General features: G+C 38.4%; 2 protein-coding genes across 5 annotated transcripts in view; both read right to left on the bottom strand.

The window, feature by feature from the left end:
- Positions 1-8,461: 8,461 nt before the first annotated feature.
- On the bottom strand, positions 8,462-12,549 carry spata4 (spermatogenesis associated 4). 2 transcript variants are annotated; one of them, XM_005919420.3, is made up of 6 exons: positions 12,280-12,549; positions 10,783-10,912; positions 9,815-9,933; positions 9,371-9,591; positions 8,966-9,076; positions 8,462-8,570 (listed from the first exon to the last, which is right to left on the bottom strand). In XM_005919420.3, exons 1-6 carry the CDS (start codon positions 12,393-12,395, stop codon positions 8,476-8,478), a joined length of 792 nt encoding a protein of 263 aa, XP_005919482.1. In that variant the 5' UTR covers positions 12,396-12,549; the 3' UTR covers positions 8,462-8,475. The 2 variants fall into 2 exon arrangements, with proteins under 2 accessions (XP_005919482.1, XP_005919483.1); XM_005919421.2 differs by lacking the exon at positions 8,966-9,076.
- A 427-nt stretch (positions 12,550-12,976) lies between these two features.
- The window catches only part of asb5a (ankyrin repeat and SOCS box containing 5a), a 7,545-nt gene continuing 6,156 nt past the window's right edge, over positions 12,977-14,365 (bottom strand). For all 3 annotated transcript variants that reach the window (XM_042219466.1, XM_014332750.2, XM_014332751.2), the window contains 2 exons: positions 13,727-13,918; positions 12,977-13,592 (listed from right to left, as the gene is read on the bottom strand). In XM_042219466.1, the coding sequence (XP_042075400.1) occupies positions 13,465-13,592; positions 13,727-13,918 (320 nt within the window). In that variant the 3' untranslated portion in view covers positions 12,977-13,464. The remainder of the gene's footprint in view (positions 13,593-13,726; positions 13,919-14,365) is intronic.

The raw sequence follows: 14,365 nt of genomic DNA, 5'->3' as shown, positions 1-14,365 counted from the left end.
GCATTTCTTTGGGAGGAAGCTGGATTACTTGGAGAAAACCCACAGAGGCACAGGGAGAACATGGAAGTCCACATAGAGAGGCCCCGGTGGATTTGAACATTGGACATTGTCCTTATTAAGGAGTTTAGAATCTCTAATTAAGTAAATAGCTTTTACAGAGGTTTAAGCACTAGATATAATATGTACATTCTCAGTATGTGTCCAACACAGTCAAAGACAAACATGTCATTGTGCATTCTCACTAGTTTCTTCCCACACTTACTAATCCTAAATTTAAGCACCACTATTATCTGCTTAGCTCAACAAGGGGAAGTTGCTGAAATGTGTTTGCTTTTCTGAATCAGGTCATTGCGTATATACTCTGAGCACGGTTTTTCAACCACTCAACATTTTTTTAATCCAGCTCTTAACTTTGTATAATGCCTGCTTATAAATATTGGTTGTTCATGTTATTTGAAGACCTTTAAAGTGATTTGCATTCCAGTTTAATGAAAAATATTTGAACATTTAAGAGATATTGTTTGCACTTTGCATAGAAAGTATGTATATGTTGAACTTGAGTTTTGTCTCCTGGTTTTGTGAAGTCAGGAACTTCAGTGACTAATACATGGTTAAACTGAAAGTCCATAAAAACATTTGAATAGCATTTGAGCCATACAAATACAATTAATACTGTAAGAACAAAAATATACTAATTTTTTTTAAATTAATTTTTTAACACATTAGTGTCCATTCCAGCATACAGACACACAAAATGCCCCACCCTTGGCCTGGATAACATAGCCACACACTAACCTACTGTGGCTAAGGGTGGGAGATTTGCTGTGGGGGAGGGCTTTTTTCTGGGGAAATCCGTAGCTTATAAATCTCCACTGGTTAGTGGAGCCCCCCTGAGGCGCTGACCTCCCTCCTCCCGCTGCATCCCGTCGGCACAAGAGATTCCTTCACACTGGGTGCCATAACGCTGATAGGAAAAATCAGCAGATGGTGAAACACTTTCTTAGGGCATTTTAAGGAGAAATGCTTTGTAAGATCATTTATCTGACATCTTTGATTCCAGTCACAAATGCAATGCATTTTGTATTTGAATTCAAAAGTATGTTATCCTAATTTTGTTTTCTTACATATTTTACACATGCAGAAAAGTCTTTAAATCCCCTGCATGCACTTATGACCAACAGAAGGAGGAAAAGAATCACACTCTAAGCTTATTAATGCTGGTTGTTCTCCAGAATGGGCTTGCTAGTTGCCATAGCAACCAGGCCTTAGATATTGTTGAGTAGGAGAAGCTGGATGTAGAAGTCGATGTAGAATTCACATATTACCCTGTAACCCTGGCTGGTGTTTTTTCTTTTAAATGTAAAGTAGCCTATCTAACTTTAAAAAGGAAAATACCTGTAGTTAAAGTACGATTATTATTTGGCATTTATATTATATCACCAGTCGTATCTAGTACTTTAGATCTTTTAATATAAACAAATGCCTCTGAATGTGAGGCTCTGACTGAAAATCTAAATTTCAGTGGTTGTCTGCCAGTGTCTGCAGAAATCAACAGGCGACAGTGCTCTCCATCTTAAGTGCTGATGTGTGTTCACGCCTAGTCAAGCTGAGGAAAATCAAAAGACACTGAAAAATTAAGGAGGTCATTCTTTCAGCTCTACTGAGTGAGGAAGGGATGGAGGCTTTACCAACCATTAACAGTTACAGAAAGAGGTTGAACAATTGCAGACTATGATACGCACTATGATAGATGTGGAGTTCGCTTAAATGTCATATTTTCACTCATCCATCCAAACATTTATTTTCTTCCAAGCAGTGGGAACAGGAGTAGAGTTGTGCAGACCTTCCACTCCCTGGCTCTGCAAGCTCTTCCAAAGCATCCCTGAGGTATTCCAAGCAAACAAAGACAACATAGTGTTGATCCCTACCTTAATTGGCTCCTGACCATTTCTGCCATTTGCATCTGCAGTCTCATTCGTATGTTCACTACCCACAGGTTAAATCCTCACCTTTGCCTTTTGGCTCAGCTCTCTGTTTTTGCCACAACACACTGGTATATTTATTTTATCACTGTAGACTGCGTTCTTCCCACACTTTTGAATACAACTCCAAGATGCTTGATCTCCTCCTAATGAGACAACAACTCATCTCCCAAACCCTGGCTGAACCTACAGATTGTGTCCATAAATGTTATGGACAGAATCAGTGGTACAGTCCACATTAACTGGCAGAGTCAAACACTTGCAGGGATCTGGTGGCCCATAGCAGCAATGCACCTCTCAAAGGGCATCCCAAGGGATACAGTATATGCCTTTTCTGTGTTTACAAAGTACGTTTGCCTAAGAACCAGTGAAAGGGCTGAATGGATGGTCTGGTGTTTTGCAACCATTAGATAAAAGCCTCCTTTATCTTTCTCAAATCTGAGCTTTGACTGATGCTTGTTTTATGCTTTGAGTGGGTGTAGCTCAAAGGTAGTCCGCAGACACTCATGGACTATGTCTATAGTTTTCATGCTGTAATTTTTTATCTTTAAAGTTTGTTTCAGGCTTCTCCCATTTCCAGTGAACATCACTCTTGCTAGATTTCATGTTCCAGTAGTATCTGCTCTGCAGCAATAACAAGCTCATCGAATTCTGTAAATACTAAGAAATGGCGCTCCAGTGCTTCCTTTACTACCTCCTTTAGCGTAGGACACTGGATCATCCTTTATGAAAGTAGAAAATGACATGATCCATAATCATACACCATCATCAAGCTGAAGTGGCATAGATGATTTAAATGTTAGCTTCAGTGCCCCCTGCCCATGCACATGTAGTAGTTCATTTTTGGGACATTGTAGTCTAAACACAGCAAACATTCATTATCACATCTTTTGTGGAGGCACAGTCAGATTTTCTGAGCTCAAAGGTTCTCTGTTCCTTATGAAGTCCCCATTTAGATCAGCTCAGCAGCAGAAAGTTACAGAACTCATCCACTAGAACGCTCCTAAACAGTTTAATAGATTATTTTGTTTCTTTGTTTTGAACTGTTACTGCACTTGACCCATGCTGCTCAGCAGTCTGATTAAAATCACATGTATTGTTACAGCAAAAAGAAATCTAATGGTCATCTGCAGCTAATGGTCTGTTGAGGCTATGGAGATCCTATCAGTACACCATTGTCCTATCTCTATTAAAAGCCTAGGCTCTTGGACAACATGAGAAGCTAGGCAGTCAGCCAGAAACACTTATCATCCTGTCATCTATTTTTCACTAGCTTTACAGCTCAGCTGTACTTCACAGTGAGCATCTCTGAGAGCTTGGCGATTTGGGACCATCAAAGCGATCTTAATCTGTGTGAATCTGAATAGATTTGGCACCAGAAAAAATAAAATGCTGTGTCCCAATTTGTGATAAAAAATAAACACAAAAAACAGTGTTTTGCTAAGGTTCATATATTTTCTGAGCAGTGAAAAGGTATAAAATAGCTTTATTGAGGAACTCCTTTAGATCAGACATCAAAAGTCACCTATGAGGGACATAATCAGACAATAAGTCCTTCTGTCTAAAAGGATTCAGTAAATTAATCCATGCCAAAATCATAAAGAATTCTTATTTCTTTTTTTGAAATGACAACATATTGCTGGCACTGGAGATTTAAGTATGTGGAGCGGGAGGCTCCACTCTCAGCAAAAGCAATGAACATGAGGGGACTGACTGGACTGACAATGGGGACAAAAGTTTGACTGACTTGACACTGACACCCAAGATTGCACCTACTCGCGATCGTGGCTCAAGAGTTGGCAGTTTGTTTTGTAATCGGAAGGTTGCCGGTTCGAGCCCCGGCTCAGACAGTCTCGGTCGTTGTGTCCTTGGGCAAGACACTTCACCCGTTGCCTACTGGTGGTGGTCAGAGGGCCCAGTGGTGTCAGTGTCCAGGAGCCTCGCCTCTGTCAGTGCACCCCAGGGTAGCTGTGGCTACAGTGTAGCTTGCCATCACCAGTGTGTGAATGGGTGGCTGACTGGATGTAGTGTAAAGTGCTTTGGGGTCCTTAGGGACTAAGTAAAGTGCGATACAAATACAGGCTATTTACTCCACCCAGCCAGGGTGGAAAGGGGGGATCTATATTTTTACAGGAGGAGGAGAGGATGAAGGTGACATCCTAGTTTCGCATGAGCTTCTGACCCATGCAGATCTTTTAGTTGCCACTTTTCTGTGTGTATGTACTAGCAGTGTGTTATTATGACATCGTGTTGTTGACAATGCAAAGATCAGTGAGAAACTGGTGTACTGTGTTATTACACCAGTTTCTCACCTTAACTAGGATAACTAATGCTGGTACGCGTGGTCCCCACCTTAACCATAAGGTGGGGACCACTAATGCTGGTACGCTGACGCAGAGGCGTAGACACCATATGCCAGCACGTAGGTCAGTGGGGAATTTAGACCCAACTTTAGGGTCAGCCACTTATATAGACGCTTTAGGAGGGCCCAGAGGGGTCCCTAATAAATACCAGGTAGCATCAGGTTTTGAAAACATAACAGTCCTTTCAGCTTTCTTTACAGCCACACCAAATAAAAATGTGGGTACGATTAACTATGTCCATTACGATGTTAATGTTAAGCCTTGCCAATTTGACTAGGGATGCAATTGAGGGATTAGCTGAGCAGGTGGCTCCTAGCTCTCTGATGGCTGTACAAAATAGGATGGCTCTTGATATGCTGTTGGCTGAAAAAGGGGGTGTCTGTGCGATGTTTGGAGACATGTGCTGCACATTCATTCCAGACAACACGGCCCCTGTGACCAGAGCCCTAGAGGGACTGAGAACATTATCCAAGGAAATGCATGAACATTCAGGGGTGAACAATCCTCTGGAGGAGTGGATGACTCCGGTGTTTGGGCAGTGGAAAGGGTTTATTTTGTCAATCATGATGCAAGATAGATGTTGTTGCTCAAAAGTTAAAAACTGCTAGACATTGGGGATGTGAAACTATGTGTAGGCCAGTGGAAACAGAAGAGCACCAAACAAGTGTTAAAATTAAAGATAAAAACCATAAAGCAAATGAGACATGTTGAAAAATAAAGGTTAAGAACTAGGGTGCAGGGCACAACTGAATTTCCACTGCCATGTGGGTGGGATGACAGTGATAAACATGTTGTGATTGGCTGACTGGGGGACTGCTCCCTGTTGGCAAGGAGGGGTGTAATGAAAAGGTATAAAATAGCTTTATTGAAGAAATGCCTTAGATCATACATCAAATCATTCTCTAAATCATACTTTAGAACATACTCTGTGCAGCTTAGAGTTTGATGTGTGTGATCTATGCATATACTTTGCTGAATAAAGAGTTGAAGTTGGACTTCACGTCTCCGACTGACTTCTTGCCATCAAAAGAATCGGGTGAAGCCGGCGTGCTTCGACAGCAGCAACCATGTCATGGATGTATTACTTATAACTAAAAACTTAGACTGGTTATAATATATTAAGAGGAAAACCAAAGTATTTAGGACTAGTATGGCTAGATGTTGAAGTTAATGCCAGTGATCTCTCTTGTAAGTACTGTACATTGGGTATTTTACATATCAAATACTCAGATTTATAAAACCACCACCCAATCTAATGTTTATGCCACAAGTGCCCTAAAACAGCATTATTGGCAATTACCCAAATATTTGTTTATTTTTATGTAATAGTTAATCCACCAACATGTGCAAAATCTTTAATCAAAATTAGATTTTGCTACAATATAATTATTGCTGTTATCTGTGAATTTTCAAATTAACTCTTTTATTTTAAAAAAAGGAAGCAGATTAATACTTTTTCATTAAAATGCCAAATTACAGTTATTTAATTGTATTCATGAACCGAAAAATTTGTTTTGGTGACTGAATATTATGCTTCATTAATTTCTGACTTCTCAGTGCAGTCCGGGTCAAATTTGGGTAAAAACAAAAATCACGAATTCAGTTTGTTATTTGCCTAACAACATTATTTTTTCTCTTTCTATGACAAAGTCTAATATATTTGTTAAGCACTGTACAACATGTAGGAAATGACAGTGTTTAATTTTACATTGTCTGGCAGGAAAGCCAGTCTAATAAAAAATGAAAAAGCAGTCATTCGGTAGTGAGCACAAATGACGCGTTACTGTAATCGGATTACTTTTTTCAAGTAACGAGTAAAGTAAGGGATTACTATTGCAAAAACGGTAATTAGATTACCGTTACTTTCCCGTAGGAACGCTGAGTTACTGCGTTACTAAAACCATGATTTTTTTGTGAGAATGTCTCATGACAGTGACATAAGCGAGTGCGCCATTCGTGGCAACAGCTGCGTGCAGATCAACAATGGATCATATATCGAGTGCGGGAGAGAGTATGAGCGTGCAGCGTTTAAAGCGTGGAAGTACTGACCTTACTTTGAGTTTGATTCCATAAAAAGTGACAAAAACATTAGTGTCTGTTGTGCGTGGGAAGAAAACTTCTTTTTACACCGAAAAAACCCCCCTAAACAGGCACCGAGTGCGCTACGACGTGATGGGAAATTCACAGAGATTCAACTGACCGCTGCGGCACACCTGCACCAGGGTAAACCTCCGCCTATCTCACTCCTGCTTTACAGGTGAAAATAGAGCAAAAGGACCTCTAGTCTTTGACTTTATTTATTTTCTGCTGTGTTTTACTTGCATCTATTTGAAAGACTGAGTGTAAACACACAAAATATTTTATTTTATGTGCTGGAATGTGCAGAAAATAGGTTTAAATGTTAAACTAATTTATTCAAGTCAGAGAATGTTGCATATAATTAAATTTTTGCTTGATGCATAAAGTTAAAAGATTAAAACTGATGAAACAAGTTAAAAAAGATGCTTTTCCATTTGATTACATTTTGTAAATCGTGTTTTTAAAAGGTAACTAAGTAACTAAGTAATTAATTACGTTTTAAAATAAGTAATCAGTAAAGTAACTGGATTATTTTTTTGGGGAAGTAATCAGTAATTAGTTACTGATTACTTTTTTCAAGTAACTTGACCAACACTGCAAATGAGTGAGCACAAGTTTAGCTTTATTTATCCCAAGGGTTGGAAAATCCTTGAATTATAGCAGATAAAAACACTCAAGGAAGCCAATAACAAAACAGCTTAAATAAAACAGAATAGTTCAATAAAAATGTAATATGACAAACCAAAACCGCTCAATAACGTGCACAAAATGAAGGAACTTATTTAAAAGGGAAAAAGTATAGAATGAAACACCAGCTATTGATACAATAGGACATTTAATATTGGGTGGGTGGAGAAAACATTTCACATTATATTATTCTATCTCCAGTTTAAGCTTGACTATTAAAATCATTATCCATGGCATTAAGTTAATGAATTTTGCATAGACTGTATGATGCTGTTGGCAGATCCCTGAGCAAAATGATACTTTATGACTGAAAATATAGGAATGTGCATGTAATGGTAGAAATATTAAGTCATTAACATAGCAGTATAGTAGAGTGTTCTTTTAGACAAGTTTTTGCATACAGGGAGTACTGGTACATAGAGTCATTACACTGAACATATGGTGTTTATTTTCTAGGCACAATCATGACTGTTCAGCTTGTTTTGTTGCAGCTCTAAATGAAGATGTGTCAGCACATTCAACTTATGTTGCTATGGGCAGAGTTTTTTTGACATTGAGGGGAAAAAAAGACCAAAGCATCTTTGGTCTTTAGTTAACAGCAGTTTTAAAAAAAAAAAAAAGAAAAGAAAGAAAGAAAAAACAGTGATTCAGCTCGTTGTATTTCTAAAATTGAAATCTCCAGTCAATAAAAATGCTGAAACACGCTTTGTAACCAAGAGCATTTATTTTTATTTTAAAAAATGAAAGGGAAAAGCTTTCATGTCTTCCTGCCACAGTGACTGGGTGTTTAGCAAACCAATTAAGGAATCTGCTAATTTCTTCATAGAGTAGATTTTATCAGCATTTTTCAGGTTTCTCCCAAAATGAGAGACTGATTGAGAGACAGTGAGGCTCTGTGATGTCTGACAATTTAGTAATATGCGAATATTCAGTAATATCTAACATTCATTATCAACTGTTATTTTTAAAATAACACTTCGTTATGCTGGTGAAACACAATGGTGAACAGTAAGGCAGCTCTCTATAAGCTCAGTATAACCACTGCATAAATTTATAAAATGCAAATGGTACACCTTCAGCTCCTCTGCACAGGCCATTAAGAAATAATGGTATGATGTAATGCTGCCGCCTACTGGCAGAAACAGACACAGCATATATCATGGTAGAGACCTTTTACCATTATATAAGCGATAACAAGAAATTACGTCATGCATCATCCAAATCAAATCACATCAAATTACAGTCAGGTAAATACTGGTGAGGTATAATAGTTTGAGAAGGACTTTGTTTTGAATAACTGAAAATAAATGAGTTCATCATTTCACACATAAAACAGTGACAGCGCAGTTATTCAGTCGGTATCTTTAATAATTAACCAATGAATGTTTGGCTGGCTGACGGACCTTTATTTCCTTAAAGGAAACAGAAGCTCTGCTCCATGCTGGTGAAGACCACAGCTCTAGAACAGCAGAAACACATCCGTCAAAAGTGCAGCTACAATTACACTGGTGTATTAGTTCTGTTTTGTGCATTAGGTTATTCAGCATCACAGAAAGAAATACTTAAATTTAAAAAAACCCTTAACTTTAATAGCTACTTGTATATAAGCAGTGTTTTTTAAAGCAGCTGCTGTGCAGGCAACAGCTGGATGTAACAGTTTCCTGGTATACATTTCCACTGCAAGCAACCAAGACCCAGCTATTCCACCACTGAAGGACATGTGTCAATATTTACCTCCCAAATTTACTGCAGCCAACTGGTGCATTCAACATTCTTACAAAATCAATTTTCTCTTCAGCTCACTTTTGCAAAAATAAACAAACAAATAAACAAAAGTAGAGAGTTTGTGCATACTTAAGGTATTGCCTTCAGGTGAACAGGTGTCAGAGCACTTATCCATCTGGCTTTGTGGAACAAGATTGTGGGGAGCTGGGTGACTTCGCTTAGGCTTCACTTTAAAACGTCCTGTACTCAAAACAGGGCATTGTCAAAAAAAAGCAAATTTCTACACAAATAAATTAGATTTATTCCCCTTTGCATGTGTTTTGACCCTGCTCTCTTATTTTGTCTCCAACACAAAAAAAGTAATGATTGTAAACTCTTAACTGGCCGTACTGAAAATCATGCAGTTATTATATCTACTAGAATTTCCCTAATGCAATATGCCAGAAATATGTCACCTCCTGATAATCTATTTAGCTCTTTGTATTTATGAATCTTAATGTGAGATACAATGCCACTTAATCATGGATGACCTACCAGGGTTGAGAATTCTCTCTGCAGCTTTGTGCTCGAGGTGCCTGCAGAGGATGTTTTCTGCCTTCCTCTGGTTTGTGCTTATATCAGGCACAGCCTGGATTTCTGTTGCTGTCAGGTTGTTCTTGATGGCTTTTGAAGCTGTGGAGCGAGCCAGGCTGGGAAGTAGGTTCTGGTATTCTTCATCGGTGAAGTCTGGCTCTGGGCCCTCTACATCACTGACTCTTAAAAGGGAAACACAATATATGTTATGGTTCTTTGTCACATCGCTTTGACTGCTAAACAAATATTTGTGAGAGTTGCAATAGTATTGTTCTGGATCTTTTCAACATCATTAGCATTAATAGTTACATGTGTAGTCACATATTTGTAGTTCCATATACAAAAAAAGGCAAACATTTATTTTTAAAGATGAATATTACATCAGATATAAAGCTGCCAACATACCTCCCTTTAGTTAAAATAGTGTAAACTTCCAGCACCAACAGCTCAGCTGCTCCTGGTTTACAATGGATTGTTCCATCAATGGCCTCCTTCTTCAAGTACAGATTCCGCTTCTCTAAAGACTGGATCAATAAATTATATTAGAGATTATATTTAAACACTTGAATGGAGAAGGAAACCACTTTACGATTCAGTTAACACAGGCACTGTGGGTAGTGAAAATGTCACATCCCAGCGGGACCTCAACACAGGGTTGGACTGGTAAATCTGGCATACTGGGCATTTTGTGCACCAGCTGTACAAGCACTGACAACAGCCCATTCATTTATTTTCAGTACTGACACTGGATTGCCCAATCAATCTCTTAATGTGACCAGCCCATCCCCTTTGCTGTGTGGAAGAAGTGGTGAAAAGGTGAAGCTGAAAAGCTGAAAGAAAACAATAAAAAGAAATTAAAAACAACCAACATGTTAGCTGTCGGGGCTGCTGCTCCACCATGAACCGGGAACAACTAGTAACCAATCTTCAGTTACAGCACGCTGTTGCTGCAAGTGCCTGCTGTGGAGAAGTGAGGGGGAGATGGAGGTAGATGAAATTGACGTGGTGAGAAAATAGATGGAGGGACATAATAAGGAAGGAACTTTGACCACGAGCCATTGCTAATAGCTGAAGTTTAGCTTTTAACTGTACCAACTATTTAAGTCCACGTCCAGCCCTGCTTCAACATATGCATTTAAAGCTCCATGCTGTCTGTGTGTCTGTGCCCCTGGTGTATTGCAGATTAACCAAAACCTTTATTTATGACACTTGCAGTAGCAGTAGCCTGCAACAAGTAAGAGAAACTTGAACTTGTATTATTTAAACACCAAACTGTACCTGGAAGATGCATTTCAGTGACATGCCAACTGCAGTGAATAAAAAAAGCATTTCTTCGTGGCTCATTATATTTTTGAATATTTTGCTCTGCTCACCCGCTCTATCTGGCTCCAGTTCCACTGTTTGGCAGAAAGCGATGTTCCTCTGTCGTATGAGTGCAATGAAAAGTCTCGGGGGTAATAATGAGAAAATATCTGTGCCACAAGGTAGCCGCTGGAAAAATCTCTGGAAATGAAATACAGAAATAACAATATGCACTTACTGGCTCTACCAGTGGAATTTGCCTTAGCACTTGGTTATTCCTTGTCATAGCAGATTTATTGTTATCCTTGCGTTTTCCTTCTTTTTTAATCAACCTCACATAATCCTGCTCCTTTTAAGTTGGTTATTCGCTTCATATTTTATGCATTGTAAGTTTGTGTTTAAATGAGGAAACGGAAGAAAATGGGCCACATGGTAGTTCAGAATTTGGATATGCTGTATATAAATTAGGAAATTGATACAAACACAGTTTACAGTGTGCTGGAAATTGGGTGGGTGGGTGTGAGGGGGAGGTAGATTGAGGTAGATTTTGTGTGGTGATATTGTATTGATACAGGGACACCAAATATCACTTTAATTTAATTTTAAACAAATTAAAATATTCTGGAATTACTATGAGGACTCACCTCATGCACCACAATCCTGAGATAATGATAGCCAGACAAACTTCAATTAAATTGGCTCAACTCTAAGCCCATCCAACACTGGACACACTTAGCTTGACAAAGCCAGCTTTTTTACACAATTTTCAAACAGCCTCATGCTTTAAAACTTACAAGCTGATGAATGACCTCCTTTTAATTTCAAAGAGACATTTTTCTTCATAAGGTCTGGCCTGCACAGTCCCATCCACTCAGTTTCCTTCTCATTCATGCTGGTTACCATGATTGCTGCAGAAGCACTAAACCACTGTTAGCCAACTAATGAAATTAAGATTGCACTGCAACAACCTATCTTTACCAAACTGTATGAATTTAACTTCCAGTTCATGTGTATCAGTAGAATTCAGCTAAGGGGGTACATCAATGCCGTAATGGGTACTGTATGTGTGTGTGTGGATTTATATATATCATGAATGTATGTATTGTGCATTCATTTATTCCTCTATTCCTCTTTTCTGCTGAACTAACAGTTCAGCTGCTGTTCTGATCTTCGGGATTCAGAGGTTATCCACAGATCTCCTTTTTTCAGTCACAAGAGTCCAGGAGCTAATAAAAAGTGCGACATCGTGTGCATATATAAAATGTGCAGGCTTAGATACAGCGTGACACTTGGTCACCCTAGTTTTATGTGATTTTTTTTCTTTTCTTTTTATTCTGCAGTTACATGTTTTTTTAAGTTAGAAAAAAGATTAAATGGTATCTACATTCAATTTAGCTAGCTAACAGTAGGTTAGTAAGAACACAACATAATACTTTTCTAACAATATGCAGGAAAATAGACGTGTAAAAATATATATATTTTTTTTTTTAAATTACACATATCCTCTTTTTAATATTCTTCTTCTTTTCTTTTATTCGTATTTGTGATTCACAAAATAGGTTCTGTACCTGCGCACATTTTTGGGATAAAATGCCAAGTCCAGAGTTTGCAGCCACTTGACTACTTCTCTTGGTAGTCCTGTTTTCTTGGGACATTCTGCGAAACATATGCTGCTCCGAGCCATGAAATCTACACACCAGTGACTTTTCTATCGCTGTTACCAGTCACCTCCATAAATCATGCCGAGATCTGCTTTTTTTTAAGGAGGGCTAATTGACGAGCTCCTGGCCTGTTTTGTTGAGATTTCTATGACAACGGCACTCTGTGGTGCTAAACCGTGTCGGTAGCGGCGTGCTGCCCTCTAGAGGATGAGCGGTCTGTTTCTTCAGTTATTTATTTATTTGACTAACATTTGTATAACGCTTTTAAATAATAGTGCTACCCAATAAATAATACTAGAGCATACACAACTGCATGTAATATAACAATGAAACTGAATACTGAAGCTAAACTCAGATATATGAAATAAAAAATCAAAATACGGCCAAAATATTATCAAATGGCACATGAATATCTTGTTAATAATATGTTAGAGCATGAAAGTTCCATTCAGCTACACACATTTCCATCTGAGCAGTTGTCAGCGGTCAGTAATCCAAGCTTAAACTTGTCAACTTTTTGAATAACTGGTTCCACCACTGAGACAAACATCAGTAACAAATCCACCATTTGGCTGCTGGGAAAGACATATTTGAATGCAACAGGTTTCAAAACAGATTTTTAATAATCTAATGTTAAATGCGAAACAATGAACATTCATTAACATACAGCATGTAGTGTGCATTTACACGATATTCGAATCTTTTATGGGGGGGTTTAAATATAAAGTGCAGCACTCACTGGCAACTAGTAAGGCATTTTCTAAACACTGCAGAACAGAAAACAAAATATTTATTATTAATGTTATTCAAACAAAATTAACCTAGGGAAAACTAATCCTGGAAGTTTGTTTTAGTGGCATCCTGCTTTACATTTATCCAGGTCCACACATCCTCACATGGGAATCAGGCCAGCTCAACACAGCTGCTACAGTCAGCTACTCGGCCGTGTAGCTAATTCAAATTAATTGCTTTTACTGGATTGACTGGAAGCTAAAATTAAAGTTAAGAGGAGTGTGGAGTTGATATAATTTTTTGGTGTCCAAGGCTTCTTCCTGCAAGTCCCATTTAGGCAGACAGTTTGATAGTCTGTTGTCATTGGTACTGCAGGTAGCTCTTGATCCTGTTAGGCAGAGGAAGATGGGAAAGAAGGTGGAGTCTGTCGCGTCCAACGCAGTTTCTGATGCACTGACGACACAACTGGCTAAGCAACCGTGGTGTAGCTATGAAAAGGAGACAGGAAAACATTATTTATCACTGTTAATTGGTGGTTAAAAAAAAGACAGAAACAGATCAAAGCAAGGTCAGGAAGGGATCAATGATTGCGAACGAAACCAAGCAAAAAGTAAACTCATACCTTCATAAAGCAGTAGAAAGCCTTCTGTAAGACTGCTGGGTGGAGCCACATCCACTGGCCTCTGAAACTCTGTGTTCCTGGCATTAATGTCTGCGCCAAAGTCCAGCAGCAACTTCACTACAGCTGTGCAGTCTTTTTCTGCAGCTGCATGTAAAGGTGAATCCAGGGATTTACCTTTCTGTACATTTGCACCTACATGGAGGAGACTATAATTATCCATAGTCCAATCAGAAAACTCCAATATCAGATACCTGTATTGTTAAGTACAAGTAGCTTTGGTTAATTTGTGATTATATTTTTAATTTACCTTTTCTTTACTTGCCTAAATTAGTACCTTATTTCAAAGACTGCAGTGAGACACAAATGGGCACACTAATCACTTGTATATGTAATCAGTCACTTGTTGGGTATAAATGTAGTCCCACTTCTTATTGAAATTGCAATGTGTGCTGTGCTTGTATTAAGTTCTTGTTTACTAAGGCTGCTGCTAATAAAACAATTAGTTTGTCTGTTTCTTATGTGATAGAGCTCTCATTAGCTCTTTGTTACACCTTTTGCACTTGACAATTTGCAGTCTCATTGTTTGTCATATTGCTAGCACAGAATTTATCATATTGTTGTTTAAATGTTTTTATCCCC

Source organism: Haplochromis burtoni, unplaced genomic scaffold (assembly GCF_018398535.1).
Source record: "Haplochromis burtoni strain Fernald_Lab_line unplaced genomic scaffold, NCSU_Asbu1 Contig_33, whole genome shotgun sequence".
In the NCBI taxonomy this organism is placed as follows: Eukaryota; Metazoa; Chordata; class Actinopteri; order Cichliformes; family Cichlidae; genus Haplochromis; species Haplochromis burtoni.
Note: the sequence above shows the minus strand (reverse complement) of the source record. Positions and strands in the feature narration are given on the sequence as shown.

Bases quoted from the DNA above. Each gene is read 5' to 3' on its own strand.
- spata4 (XM_005919420.3), bottom strand. From the start codon at position 12,395: ATGGCTCGGAGCAGCATATGTTTCGCAGAATGTCCCAAGAAAACAGGA. The intron at 10,913-12,279 runs GTACAGAACCTA...TTTCATTTCCAG, and splicing joins TATCCCAAAAATGTGCGCAG to AGATTTTTCCAGCGGCTACC. The intron at 8,571-8,965 runs GTATGCACAAAC...CTGCTGTTCTAG, and splicing joins ACCTGAAGGCAATACCTTAA to AGCTGTGGTCTTCACCAGCA.